Source organism: Girardinichthys multiradiatus, chromosome 19 (genome assembly GCF_021462225.1).
Source record: "Girardinichthys multiradiatus isolate DD_20200921_A chromosome 19, DD_fGirMul_XY1, whole genome shotgun sequence".
Lineage (NCBI taxonomy): Eukaryota > Metazoa > Chordata > Actinopteri > Cyprinodontiformes > Goodeidae > Girardinichthys > Girardinichthys multiradiatus.
In genome coordinates, this window is record NC_061811.1 from 33,855,630 (window position 1) to 33,870,597 (window position 14,968).

Genomic DNA, 14,968 nt, shown 5'->3' on the forward strand with positions numbered 1-14,968 from the left:
TAGGCTAGTGACAAAAGCAAAGGACTAAAACACTAAAACCACAGCTCAAGTCTTAATCACTTTTGGCCAAAGTTGCTTGTAGAACCACTTGACCTAGAAAGCCACATTGGTTTCCAGTACCACAAGTGTCAGACCTATGTTCTATATGCAATCCTTCCAGTAACGAACATTCATGCACTTACATTATATTGGGACGTAGAGAACCTAACGACCAAGGAAACATTGTAACCAAAGATTTACATTCACAATGTATGTGTACAGGGCACATTGTGACCTTGCCATTAACGCCGCTTTAAGATACAATTTGTCAAAGTCCTAACAATCTTCCCCAGTGAGCTTCCAAGCTGGAATACAGTTACCTGCGCTTCGTGATTGGCTGTTAGCTCGCTCTCCAAGGTCACTCCTTTTTTTATATGACAGCTCGGTCAAAGTTAAATCCATCAGGAGACACAACCACAGGCACTTAACAAACTAATGAGCTGCTCTATCTGCCAGAGGAGCTGAGCGTCATCATGGTAGTATTGACTGTAGGGGGGATTGCCTCGGAAAAAAAGAGAAAACATGAACACATGATGGATTGGAAAATAATGCATCCAAAAAAGAGGTGGTTATGAAGGCGATTTTCACTGCCTCCACAGAGAGGCTCATTAACAGGGAAGTCAGTGGGAGCATGGGCACTAAGGGAGGAAGGGACGCACCAAGCTCAGGAAGAATAGATGAAGCTGAACACAGAGTGAGGGAACTGAGCAAGGGAAAAAAAAAGGGACAGATGAGAATGGAAAGAAAAAGGTTAGGGAAGGAGAGAATCGTGGGTGTGAGGAATGGCACAGATGTAGGAAGGGAGCGTTGGATAGATGAATAGATGGACGAAGGGGAAGGAGCAGTAATTACAGGCTTTGTTGTGTGGTTGGAGAGATGGAGGAGCCCCTTCTTCTGCGCTGCCACTCTGCATTAACCTCACAGAATGAAATATTTAGCTATTAGGCCTTGGCTGAAACACATCCAGCACCCAAGCTCATGCAGCATTTGAACACCATTCATGTTCTATTCATTGCAAAGAGGGGTATTACAAATAATCATCACTCTGGATGTTAACTCAAGATGCACAGTTTTATGTTTTCATTTGTAAATGTGGCACTGCGTCTGAGTCCGGAGGTGAGAGTGGCGAGTGAGGATCAGCTTCAATTAACTCTTGGAATCATCTGTAAACATTGCCTGGGATATGAATTTCTCACACCACACAAAGGGATGAAAGGCTTTTTACCTCTAATTTGTGTTCTTATCCCTGCAGAATCTGAGGTAACAACAGTGAACCGCTGCCTGGATGCCGCCAAGGCGTGCAACATCGATGAGACATGTCAGAAGCTGCGCACAGAGTACGTCTCAGCCTGCATCCAGCCGTCAGCCCGCTCAGGGCCGTGTAACCGACCAAAGTGCAACAAGGCGCTCAGGAAGTTCTTTGACCGTGTTCCTCCTGACTACACCCATGAGCTGCTGTTCTGTCCCTGCACCGACACAGCCTGTGCGGAGCGCCGCAGGCAAACCATTGTGCCATCTTGCTCTTATGAAGAAAAGGACAAACCCAACTGCCTGGCTCAGCTGAGAGACTGCAAACAAGACTATGTGTGCAGGTAGACATTTAGCCTGTTTTCTGAAATATTCTTTTTAAAACAGATTTTCTGAAAGTGGCATTACTGCTGGAACTCTGTTAAGGGCTGACAGTTGTCTGTTTGTATCATAGAAATCATGCACATACTACCCTGAAGGGATAGTTCAGGATTTTTTGAAATACGTTTCTGTCAAAATGTTATACATAGTTTCTTTCTACCTGCAGCCCAGACAACTCTCTTGGCATTTTCATTTTGAATAAATCCTGCCTCTGAGACTAGTAAACCTCAGGGGCTAGGGCCAGATAGTCATTATTAACCCCTTACTGCCTGAATTGATTTACTATTATACATTTAAAAAATATATTTGTGTTTTTCCTGTCAGGGATTCTAACTTAGGTATAGATTGGTAAATATAGCTCTCACAATCCATATGAATGTACAGTAAGTACCTAGTATGCAGATTAGCTAAATTATGGATATTCAGGTATAACAATAACAACAAGATGGCATCAAAGTTCTTGCAATAAGATCCTTGATATGTGCTTAATGTGCATCAATACTTCAATCAAGTGTTAAATACTGATTATACTGTAATTGCCGCCATTACCTATTATTATTTTTTAGATATTAACTCCATCAAAGATTTGCTTTGCCATGATTACTCTTGGGTGGTTACCCAAGAGTAATCTTTCTATTAACACTATAAGATATGACTTTAATTCTTTTTCATTTCTGGAACTTTCTGGAAGAAACACCAGGTAATTTATATAAGGTTCATGTGTATTTGTGAAAACCCTTAAAAAAATAAAAACATGCACCACAAAACAGTTTAAAACCACTTTTTAAGATGTGAAACATGAAACAATGTATGCTCTCTGTTATTACAATGCTATTTTTTATTGGGCCTGCACTGAGTGAGCTAGTTAATTTCATAACAGAGAAAAGAGGTGAGTCAAGCTCTGGCATTACTGAACAGCAAAACTCCGCACAGGCATGGAATAAATTCACACAATTTCTTAAATACAAGAATTTATTAACAAAAATAAGTCAATGCAAAGTCAAACATATTTCAATAAACAAACTCTTTACTATCTTGGAACAATCCAACTAAAACTACCAAGCAAAATGAAAGCATAAGAAAGACCAATGAAATACACTGCTCAAAAAATAAAGGGAACACTCAAATAACACATCCTAGATCTGAATGAATGAAATATTCTCATTGAATACTTTGTTCTGTACAAAGTTGAATGTGCTGACAACAAAATCACACAAAAATCATCAATGGAAATTAAATTTATTAGCCAATGGAAGCCTGGATTTGCAGTCACACACAAAATTAAAGTGGAAAAACACACTACAGGCTGATCCAACTTTGATGTAATGTCCTTAAAACAAGTCAAAATGAGACTCAGTATTGTGTGTGGCCTCCACGTGCCTGTATAACCTCCCTACAATGCCTGGGCGTGCTCCTGATGAGACGGCAATGGTCTCCTGAGGGATATCCTCCCAGACCTGGACTAAAGCATCCGCCAACTCCTGGACAGTCTGTGGTGCAACGTGACGTTGGTGGATGGAGCGGGACATGATGTCCCAGATGTGCTCAATTGGATTCAGGTCTGGGGAATGGGCAGCCCAGTCCATAGCTTCAATGTCTTCATCTTGCAGAAACTGCTGCCACACTCCAGCCACATGAGGTCTAGCATTGTCCTGCATTAGGAGAAACCCAGGGCCAACCGCACCAGCATATGGTCTCACAAGGGGTCTGAGGATCTCATCTCGGTACCTAATGGCAGTCAGGCTACCTCTGGCGAGCACATCGAGGAGAAATGCCACCCCACACCATTACTGACCTACTGCCAAACCGGTCATGCTGAAGGACGTTGCAGGCAGCAGATTGCCCTCCACGGTGTCTCCAGACTCTGTCACGTCTGTCACATGTGCTCAGTGTGAACCTGCTTTCATCTGTGAAGACCGCAGGGCGCCAGTGGCGAATTTGCCAATCTTGGTGTTCTCTGGCAAATGTCAAGCGTCCTGCACGGTGTTGGGCTGTGAGCACAACCCCCATTTGTGGACGTCGGGTCCTCATACCATCCTCATGGAGTCGGTTTCTAACCGTTTGTGCAGACACATGCACATTTGTGGCCTTCTGGAGGTCATTTTGCAGGGCTCTGGCAGTGCTCCTCCTGTTCCTCCTTGCACATAGGCGGAGGTAGCGGTCCTGCTTTCTGGGTTGTTGCCCTCTTACGGCCTCCTCCACGTCTCCTGGTGTCCAGAGCCTGTCTCTCGGTAGCGCCTCCTGGCTCTGGACACTACGCTGACAGACACACCAAACCTTCTTGCCACAATTCGCATTGATGTGCCATTCTGGATGAGCTGCACTACCTGAGCCACTTGTGTGGGTTGTAGAGTCCGTCTCATGCTACCACGAGTGTGAAAGCACCACCAACATTCAAAAGTGACCAAAACATCAGCCAGAAAGCATAGTTACTGAGAAGTGGTCTGTGGTGCCCACCTGCAGAACCACTCCTTTATTGAGTGTGTCTTGCTAATCGCCAAAGATTTCCCCCTGTTGTCTATTCCATTTCCACAACAGCATGTGAAATTGATTGTCAATCAGTGTTGCTTCCTAAGTAGGCAGTTTGATTTCACAGAAGCTTGATTTACTTGGAGTTATATTGTGTTGTTTAAGTGTTCCCTTTATTTTTTAAGCAGTGTATATGCAATTTGATCAAGTGAATCAAAGATGGTTTAAAACCATGACCAAGAGAGTGATGCAACATTACCATTCATTCATACCATTCATTACCGTGTGGGCAGAAAAAAACTTTTGTGGCTGCTCCATAGCCGCTATATGGGTGCTTATGCAGAGTTGGTACACTGGACGTGTGAAGAGCTGTTGGCTCCTGCACTGTCCTCTTTTAGGCAGGGGTAAACAGCTTCAATTAGAGCTGCTGGGACTTTCTGGTTGCTTCTTTGTGCCTCAGAAAGGAAGACAGGCTTGTCTTAATCATTCCCCTTTTTCTGAATGAATGCTGGATACTCTAACAGCAGGTCATTACTAAACTTTGTTGCACAGGATCGGCGGGGACTTGGCTGCAGGATGGTAGTCACTTTGGACCCAAGGATTTCTCCAAGGTAGAAGTCTTATACTCACCTGCGAGTTTAAAGACCTTCAGCTGACACATGATTCTCTGTTAGGTGCAAAGCTGCAGCTAGATTGAGATCGAGCAGAAGGGGAAATGCAATTTTGGGTCAGAGATTGTAGCTCTCAAACTAAATTAGAGAGTAAAATTCAGTAGAAGGACTTTGGCTTCCTCATATTGGTACTGCTCGGGGGATTCGAAGCCGGGGGAGAGGACAGTAGGACTTTAATCTTCAAATGTTATATTGACTTTAGGAGTTAGATTTCAAGGGTCAATATTTCCACACTGATACATAGAGATGTGATTCGAAAACACTGTTCATAAACAGCTGATTTTACCCCTACTGTTTGTTACTGATTATTAATCCAGGTCTACCTAGAGTATAATTAAATCTACCTTTTGGCCAACACCACAGCTACATCTTAGTAAACCAGAATACGTGTTCCAATGAGGCTCGTTTTTCAGATAAAAGTACTTTTTGAAAATGACAACCTTTAAGCAGGTATTAATTAATTTCAATTCAATTCAGTTTATTTTTAGAGTGGCACTTCACCACAGATCGTCTTCAGGCACTTTACAAAAATCTATTAATATAATCTATTAAGTCCAATCAGTATTTGGCAGTAGTAGCTCCTTTAGTGACTTAATCTAGGAGAGAAACACAGATAAGATGCTTGAGGACTGGCACTGGCACTTAAAGCTGAAACAACAAGAAATAATACTAAATTGGAGAGTAGTAGGAGAATGTAGCAGAGTGAAGAAAAGTGGTCATTATGTCCTCCAGCAGCTTACGCTTATAGCAGCATAACTACAGAGATAGCTCAGGATAACCTAAACCACTCTAACTATAAGCTTTACCATAGAGGAAAGTTCTATGACTTGTTTTAAAGTAGACAGGGTGTCTGCATCATGGACTAAACCTGTCAGTTGGTTCCACAGGAGAGGATCCTGATAACTAAAAGATCTACCTCCCATTCTACTTTTAGAAACTCTAGGAAACACCAGTAAACCTGCAGTTTGAGAACCAAATGACCTGTTACAAACATATGGAATAATCAGATCTCTGATGTATTATGGAGCCTGGTTATTAAGGGGTTTACATGTGAGAAGGATAATTTTAAACTGTATTATGAATTTCATTTAAGTTGTATGAAACCTGCTTTTAATTAGTCCCAATTGTTTCCATTAAAATGTTTTGTTTTTGATCTGATTTAATAATCTAATCTTCTAAGAAATTAAATGTCATGTTTTCGTTAGCTTTAAGTGGGAAATCATCATAATTAACAGAAATAAATCTTTAAAACATTAGTCTGTGTGTAATTAATCTACACAGACTGTGTTGAGTTACTGAAATAAATAAATTTGAATAATAATCTAATTTATAGAGAGGCACCTGTTTATGGTGGTAATAAAATGCTGGGTTGGAATTGTTTTTAGAAGACTCCTGTATATCGATGCAGTATAACATATCTATCTCTTTAAATAATGTTAAAGTCGGTATCTAATTCACAACTTATTTTGATGTTTTTAAGATGTCTGGGCTGCAGTAGATAACCTCTTTAAAACAATTTCTGATATTTGTGAAAACAAAGAAGACCACAAGGAGGTCAGAAGGGGCTCAAGACACTATTTAAGGAGTGTGGGGCTGCTGTGTAAAAGCAAAATAACATTTTTACAAAGCAGTTTATTGCATATTTGGCTTGTATAAAAATTATTCTAATAATCTAGATGGTAATTGCATATTTGAATTATGCAGTATGAGTATATATGCTAAACATTTTAAGGGCCATAGAATAAAAACAACATGGAGCTTTACCATTTATTTGGAGTGGTTTCTGTCATGTGTTGGCCTGTGCCATTGCTTTTCCTGCACAGATTAAACTGTATTTTCTATCTTAAAAGATGGGTTTGCCAAGTTTGATGGGTCAATTTAGATGCAAGTTGTCAGTTGTGTTCAATTAATTCAACTGTGATATTTATTGACTTCATTTAATTAGTTCAATTAAAGACCACATTCATTTTCTGAAGGAAGCAGCAAGCAACAAGCACCCATGTGAAATGGTTATTATAAACAGCCATTATCAATTGGGATTCACTCAGTTTTCTGGGTGCTCTGACAATATTAAAAATTAAGACTTCCTGTGGACCTCAGAGTTACTTACTTATCTTAACGTATGTTTATATAGCCTTAAATATGTGTTTATGTGACACACTAATGAAAACTAGATGTCATGAATTAAAAAGCCAAACAACATGTTATGAAGTCATTAGGATGCATACTGGATTTGTCTCGGGAGCAAGGACATCTCAGACCCGTCCTGTCTGTTTTCTCTGTCAGCAAACGGTCGCTAACATTTAATCTAGCTCTTTTCAAATGTCAAAAAGACAAAGGACTTCATCTGTCATGGCTATCGATCAGGCATCATTCTTTTGTGCTGCTCCGATGAATGGAGCATCTCAAGGCCCGGTGTCGGCCCACAGTAATCCCACACCAGTCAGCTGGCATTAAGTGGCCGCCTGCGGAAGCTGCCTTCACTCACTGCACAGCCTCTGAGTTTTATGCACATCATTACAATGACATGACAAATGAGGGCAGAACGCAGAGTTGTGGCACCCTGAGGGAATCCTGCTGCAAATGCTAGTAGATGGGTGGCCAGTGATGCGATATAATGATCACGATAGCCCTGTATGATGATGATGGTTATGAGGGTATTGGTGTGGGTCGCTGAATGAAAGGTAAGGTGGGAAGGCAAAGTGACCATGGGAGGGAGTATTTATATGCGACATCCATATCTGTCTAATATCCCAGCAGTAGCTGCTGGGAGGCGTGCCGCCTGCTAGACAGTACCAACGGTATTCAGAGAGTGGAGCCAAGGCTGGCCTTTGTCCCTCATTGACTCTTTACAGTCTGGCAGGTTTCCAGAAGATAACTGGCTGGGGAAAGAGACCAGATCGGAAACAGAGGGATGAATGTCACCAGAGGTGACTTGATTATAGGTTGGAAGTGTGGTAGAGTGGGAGCTCTTACAAAGCAGAGCGATTTGATGTAGGAGTATGAGTATTTAGATGAGCATTGTGGGTTTTAGATCTACATCCTGTTGTTAGGAGAAAGCACTGGTACTCGACACCACTGAGCGACACAATGTGTGCAGCAGCCAAGCACCAGTAAATGATGGATGGCATATTATTGCTCCCACAGGTCTCGCTGGGCACAGTTCCAGTACGACTGTGAAGCATCTGAGCACAGCACCAGTGGCTGCAAGAGGGAGAACCATGGATCATGTCTTCTTGCATACACCGGCTTGATAGGTAAGAATTAAGTCTTTCGGTCCTACATCTAGCTCACTCAACCCCACAATTTGATAGATCTAGATCACAAAGGCTTTTTAAGCCAAGAAAGGCTCAGAGCTGACAAGCTCACTGAACACGACTCAAAAGAATAAATCAAGGATTGTGATGAGAAGCATGCCTCAATGATCGATGGTGTGCTGATTAAAGTGCCCAGCCACTGGCATTATAAGTAGTGCAATTACAACTATTGACTGCTGTTTTAAGAGAAGTATCCTCAACATGATGATGAAGTGGAGCTCACAAAGGCTTAGAACATGGCTATTGTACTTTAGACAAAAACTTAAAAACCGACCACATAAAGCACAGAAGGTTTTTAAAAATCACTTACTTTAGAGAAGTCATTTGAAGACAACATTACCATGCCTAACTACTGTAGTTTGGGGCAGCAGACGTTAAGCAGAAAGCTGTGCTGCTGTGATTGTATAGTATGGACATTAAATAAAAGGGCAACTTTGAGGCAAACAGAAAAAGTAATGGAGACAGATCAAAACTTTATTTCTTTTTAAAAGAATGTATCATAACTTGCAGAATATATTTGGAAATAAATGGTAAGGACACATCATCTATGAAGGCATTTGTAATTGCATTAAAAGTAAAGGAATATTTTTTTGGCTGCTCCATAGTACCCACATCAAACTATTGTGTGTCAACCTTGTATTTTGGTAGTTTTCACAGATACGTGGCTTTTAGTAAATAACACTCTGGCATTGCCATCCACTACTACAGAACGTATATATTAATGTTACTCAAATGACACAGCAATGACCTGAGAAAAATGTGTTTTGATCTTATTATACATTAAGCAGGGGCTCTGTCTCTGCTGATGAAGATTCAATCATCTCTGCATGCTGAGTGCATGAAGCAGCAGACACAAGCAGCAGACTTGACATAGAACCTCTGAGTAATTCAGTTGATCACTATTCAACCACTAGACAAATAGTGGTATGAAGCACTCATAGACTGTGTATAAAGCATTGATCTTTCAGGCCAAGTTGGTTAGGTGATCAATAAGTAGGAAGAAAAAAAAGACTGCAACTACACTGTACAGAGAAGCATACCCTTTTTAATCATGTGATTTAAATCCAGCTAACCTTTGTATGTGGGTCTGGAGTCATGGTAGTTTTCTTGTATTAGACCTACTTGGTTTAACTAAACACAACCCACATCAGCAATACTGGGTGGGTACCCTGTGTACGACATGCATCAAAACATTTTAAGGAATTCACCTGAGGCCAATGTGTAACCTGTAGAAATCAGACCTTTTGTCTGATTTAGTGTCAAATACAGATAAGGTTATTATAGTGGGGGATTTTAACATTCATGTTGACACTGAAAGTGATAGCCTAAATATAGCCTTTAATGCTATCTTATACTCAATTGGCTTTGCTCAAAACATTAACAAACCTACCCACCTTTGTCTTCATTCTCTGGACCTTGTGCTGACATATGGCATTGAGTGTAAAGACATAACAATATTTTCTCATAACCCTATCCTGTCTGACCATTTTTTAATAACCTTTGAGTTTAATTTAGCTGAGTACTCCACACCTGAAAGAAAATTTAATTATAGTAGATCATTATCAGACAATGCTGTAACAACCTTTAAAGAACCTGTTCCACTTTTAATTTCCTCATTATCATAGAACAACACAGTGGAGGGCAATCATTTTGTTTCTTCCCCTTCACAAATGTATTCTCTTGTTCATAGTGTTACTTCATCAATGTGTGGTGCATTAGACAATGCAGACCCCTTGAAAAATAAGGTAATTATTCATAGGAGGCTGGCTCCCTGGTTTAATTCAGAGCTGTGTACTTTAAAGCACAATGTTAGAAAATTGGAGAGAAAATGGCACTCTACACACCTAAAGGATTCCTACTTAATCTGGAAAAAATAGCCTACTGTTGTATAAAAAAGACACTTTGCCAAGCCAGAACAGCTTATTTCTCATCATTAATAGAAGAGAACAAGAATAATCCTAGGTTTCCCTTTAGTACAGTTGCTAAACGTACACAGAGTCATAGCTCTGTTAAGCCATCCATTCCCTTAGCTCTTAGCAGTCCTTACTTTATGGGATTATTCTTACATAAAATTGATTCTATTAACAATAAAATATTTGACATACTCCTGAAGATGATTACTTCATCCTTAGCAAGTAAGACAACATTGGAAGTAACTGTAGAATTTGATCTGTGTTTGGACTGTTTGATCATGTGGAGCTTCCTGAGTTATCAGAAATATTAGCTTCATCTAAGCCTTCAACTTGTATGTTAGACCCAATCCCAACCAAATTATTTAAGGAAGTGTTCCCTCTGATTTCCAGCCCCATTTTAGATATGATTAATCTATACTTAGTAAATGGATATGTACCACAAGCTTTTAAGGTAGCTGTAATTAAACCTTTACTTAAGAAACCTTTGCTATATCCAATCTTCCATTCTTGTCTAAAATCCTTGAGAAAATAGTTGCTAATCAAATGTGTGAGCATTTACACAGCAATGGCCTGTTTGAAGAGTTTCAGTCAGGCTTTAGAGCTCATCATAGCACTGAAACCGCTCTGCTGAAAGTCACTAATGATATTCTTATGGCCTCAGAATAATGGACTTGTGTCTGTACTTGTCCTGTTAGAGTTCTGATGAAAATTACAAAGAGAAATCATATTTCTCCTATTTTAGCTTCCCTTCATTGGCTCCCTGTTAAATCCAGAATAGAATTTAAAATTCTCCTCCACACATATAAAGCCCTTAATGATCTAGCTCCATCATACATCAAAGATCTGATTGTTCCATATGTTCCTAACAGAGCACTTTATTCTCAGACTGCAGGTTTAGTGGTGGTTCCTAGAGTCTCTAGAAGTAGAATGGGAGGCAGATCCTTTAGTTATCAGGCTCCTCTCCTGTGGAACCAGCTCCCAGTTTTAGTCTGTGAGGCAGACACCCTTTCTACTTTTAAGGCTAGGCTTAAAACTTTCCTTTTTGATAAGGCTTATAGTTAGAGTGGCTTAGGTTATCCTGAGCTATCTCAGTACTTATGCAGCTATAGGCTTAGCCTGCAGGTGGACATAATGACCACTTTCACTCTCTTCGCTACATTCTCACACTACTCTCCATTTTTGCATTATTTGCTGTTATTTCAGCTTTTAACTTTATGTTCTCTCTCTTTTCTCTTCCTAGAAGCAATACCTGGTCTGACTCTGTGTCTACCTGTGACACCTTTCTGGAGAGGGGCATCGTCCAAGCTTTTTCTGGCAACAACTTAATGCTCACCCTCTACCGATGATCCACATGGCCCTGTCTTTCAGTGTTTAACCCTTTCTTTCTCCTAGACATAGCAATTGACTGAGCTTTTACTGTAACTAATTATATGTGCTCTTTTTCAGACCTTAAAACCTGGCTCTAGGTTTATCTGTTCTTTCTTTCTAGATGAAACGACTAAAGGAGCTACATCCATTAACATCTACTTTTCCTTCCCATAGAAAATACTTCTGGATCGGTGCTTCTGTGTTCTTTTTGTGTCTCTGCTCTGTTCTCTCTGGCCATTCACACAGCCTGGTTCTGCTGGAGGTTTCTTCCTGTTAAAAGGGAGTTTTTCCTCTCCACTGTCGCTACATGCATGCTCAGTATGAGGGATTGCTGCAAAGTCAACGCCAGTGACTGTCCACTGTCGCTATATGCTCATCCAGGAGGAGTGACTGCTACAAGTCACTGACTTGATGCAATCTGCTGGGTTTCCGTAGTTAGAAAATCTTTTTATCCAATTTGAATAAATAACTGAATCTGACTGCACCGTTCAATGGTTAGGATTAATTGGAATATACGTACTTGACTTTTGTGAAGTGCCTTGAGACAACGTGTTGTGAATTGCCGTTATATAAATAAACTGAATTGAATAGAAAATCCCTTATGGGGCTTATGTTTAGCACATATTCTACACATTAGGCCTCTACAGATGCTGTATGAGGCCCTAAGCAGAATTTCATTTGGGGCCGACGTCCGGTTAAATCCATGATCCACCACAGCGCCACTGAATCCTTATTTATATTGTTGGTGCTTTTTAGTTGTTTGCATTTCTACAACAAGAGAAATGTTAAGTTCACAAGCATACGCAGAAGTAAACTTTATTCATCAATACAGTGTTTATTTGCTTGCAAATCTGTTTGCATATAAGAAATGGCAAGCAGCAGAAATTACGCTTTATTCCTCACTGGTCCCTTCCGTTGACTTCATGCTCTCTGTTGCTCCGTGTTCTTAATCTGAATTAAATTACTTTAAATGAAAATCTGCCAAGGGTATGAATATGTTTGGGCCTAACTGTATATAAATGTTGGCTGGGAATATTTGCCCAATATTTGCATCTGCCCTCTTACAGATTTTCTTTTGTTTTTGCTTTTTTGTCTAAAATATTTTAGACCATCATACATTTATTAATACACTGCTTAAAAAATAAAGGAAACACTTAAACAACACAATATAACTCCAAGTAAATCAAGCTTCTGTGAAATCAAACTGTCCACTTAGGAAGCAACACTGATTGACAATCAATTTCACATGCTGTTTTGCAAATGGAATAGACAACAGGGGGAAATCTTTGGCGATTAGCAAGACACACTCAATAAAGGAGTGGTTCTGCAGGTCCGACGTCCACAAATGGGGGTTGTGTTCACAGCCCAACACCGTGCAGGATGCTTGGCATTTGCCAGAGAACACCAGGATTGGCAGATTCGCCATTGGCGCCCTGTGGTCTTCATAAATGAAAGCAGGTTCACAATGAGGACATGTGACAGACGTGACAGAGTCTAGAGACACCGTGGAGAGCGATCTGCTGCCTGCATCATCCTTCAGCATGACCGGTTTGGCAGTGGGTCAGTAATAGTGTGGGGTGGCATTTCTTTGGAGGGCCGCATGGCCATGTGCTCGCCAGAGGTAGCCTGACTGCGATTAGGTACCGAGATGAGATCCTCAGACCCCTTGTGAGACCATATGCTGATGCACTTGGCCCTGGGTTCCTCCTAATGCAGGACAATGCTAGACCTCATGTGGCTGGAGTGTGGCAGCGGTTCCTGCAAGATGAAGACATTGAAGCTGTATTAGACCCACTTTAAGGGCCTAATACCCTTCAAGTGGGTCTAATGTGCTCAATCGGATTCAGACCTGAATCCGATTGAGCACATCTGGGACATCATGTCTCACTCCATCCACCAACGTCACGTTGCACCACAGACTGTCCAGGAGTTGGCGGATGCTTTAGTCCAGGTCTGGGGGGAAATCCCTCAGGAGAACATCCACCGTCTCATCAGGAGCATGACCAGGCGTTGTAGGGTCATAAAGTTGGATCATCCTGTATTTTTTTTTTACACTTTAATTTTGTGTGACTCCAAATCCAGGCCTCCATTGGTTAATAAATTTGATTTCCATTGATGATTTTTGTGTGATTTTGTCGTCAGCACATTCAACTTTGTACAGAACAAAGTATTCAATGAGAATATTTCATTCGTTCAGATCTAGGATGTGTTATTTGAGTGTTCCCTTTATTTTTTTAAGCAGTGTATAAGACAAAGCTAGTTTGTGTATATGAAAAAGACAAATTTTAAATAACTTTATTTAAAGGAAAAACTATCCAAACTAAACTTGCTATTTATAAAAATGTATGCCCCTTCAATCTGGGTGGGCCACCCTTGGTGGCAACAACTGCCATCAAATATTTTTCATAACTGGATATGAATCATTTAGATGGCTGTTTATGTTTTTTTGCCTACTCTGCCACATACTACGTTTTCAGTTCTGTCACATTGGAGGGGTTTTGAGGATACACTGTCTGTTCAAGCTCATGCCACAGCATCTCAATCACAGTTAAATTAAAACTTTAACTAGGCCGCTTCAAAACCTTCATTTTAAACTTCACTTTGTACTTTCTCAGAGTATCTTTGTCCTAACCATATAGGCCCCATATGCCAATGTGGCTGGAAATATATACGCTGAGAATTAAAATGTATAGAACTAAAATGCATATTTGTGTCTGACTTGTACTAGTTGTATGCATTTTAGGAAGTCATGTTGCTTTAGAGAACTTCCTGTTATGAACTACGCATGCAGAAGACATCCAGAACAAATTGCCAGAACATTTTCTTAACCTCTTATTGTTCTCTAACGTTCATAAGAATGACTTCGCTCCTTTTACACTCAGCTTTCATCTTTCCCGCCTTTTAAATTCCTCTCACTGTCCTTCTAAATGAGTACATTTACATGCAGATAAACATATCCATCTAAACCTGATTAGGCCAGTGCTGTGATGATAGAAATTACTGTGTAAATGTCTTTGTGTGATTGTTATAATCAGAGTAAAGTCTTAATCAGGCTAAGTATAACAAGACTAAATCAGCCAGAGTTCTGCCCAACTTGATGTTCAGCACCTGTGTGTCATCTTTATGCATTGTGTCAGAAACTGCACATCCTGTTTCATTTTTACATACAGATCACTGCCCTGTAAGGAGCACAGCAGGGCTGTGAGAGCCTAAATAACAAGACACATCTATGCTCATAATCATTTAGCTTCAAATAAATGAAAAATTGCATCCCATTGGTCCGATCCAGGCACTGCATAGTAATGTGAGAATCCGTTTTTCTCAAGTCTACTTGTAAAAATCCAGACTTGCCTTATTTTCTCTGCTCTCCTTGCAGGAAGCACAATAACTCCCAACTACCTTGACAACTCCACTTTCAACGTGGGACCCTGGTGCTCCTGTGCAGCAAGTGGCAATCACAGGGAACAATGCAATGACTTCTTGGCATTTTTCCATGACAACGTTTGTCTGAGTGAGTAGCAGGATGGACCTCTGGCAAGAGCCAGACAATAACTGCCTCAGT

General features: G+C 40.5%; 1 protein-coding gene across 2 annotated transcripts in view; it reads left to right on the forward strand.

The window, feature by feature from the left end:
- gfra4a (GDNF family receptor alpha 4a) overlaps window positions 1–14,968 on the forward strand; it is a 308,249-nt gene that overhangs the window by 243,752 nt on the left and 49,529 nt on the right. For both annotated transcript variants that reach the window (XM_047346216.1, XM_047346218.1), the window contains exons 4-6: window positions 1,292–1,631; window positions 7,956–8,065; window positions 14,783–14,917. In XM_047346216.1, the coding sequence (XP_047202172.1) occupies window positions 1,292–1,631; window positions 7,956–8,065; window positions 14,783–14,917 (585 nt within the window). The remainder of the gene's footprint in view (window positions 1–1,291; window positions 1,632–7,955; window positions 8,066–14,782; window positions 14,918–14,968) is intronic.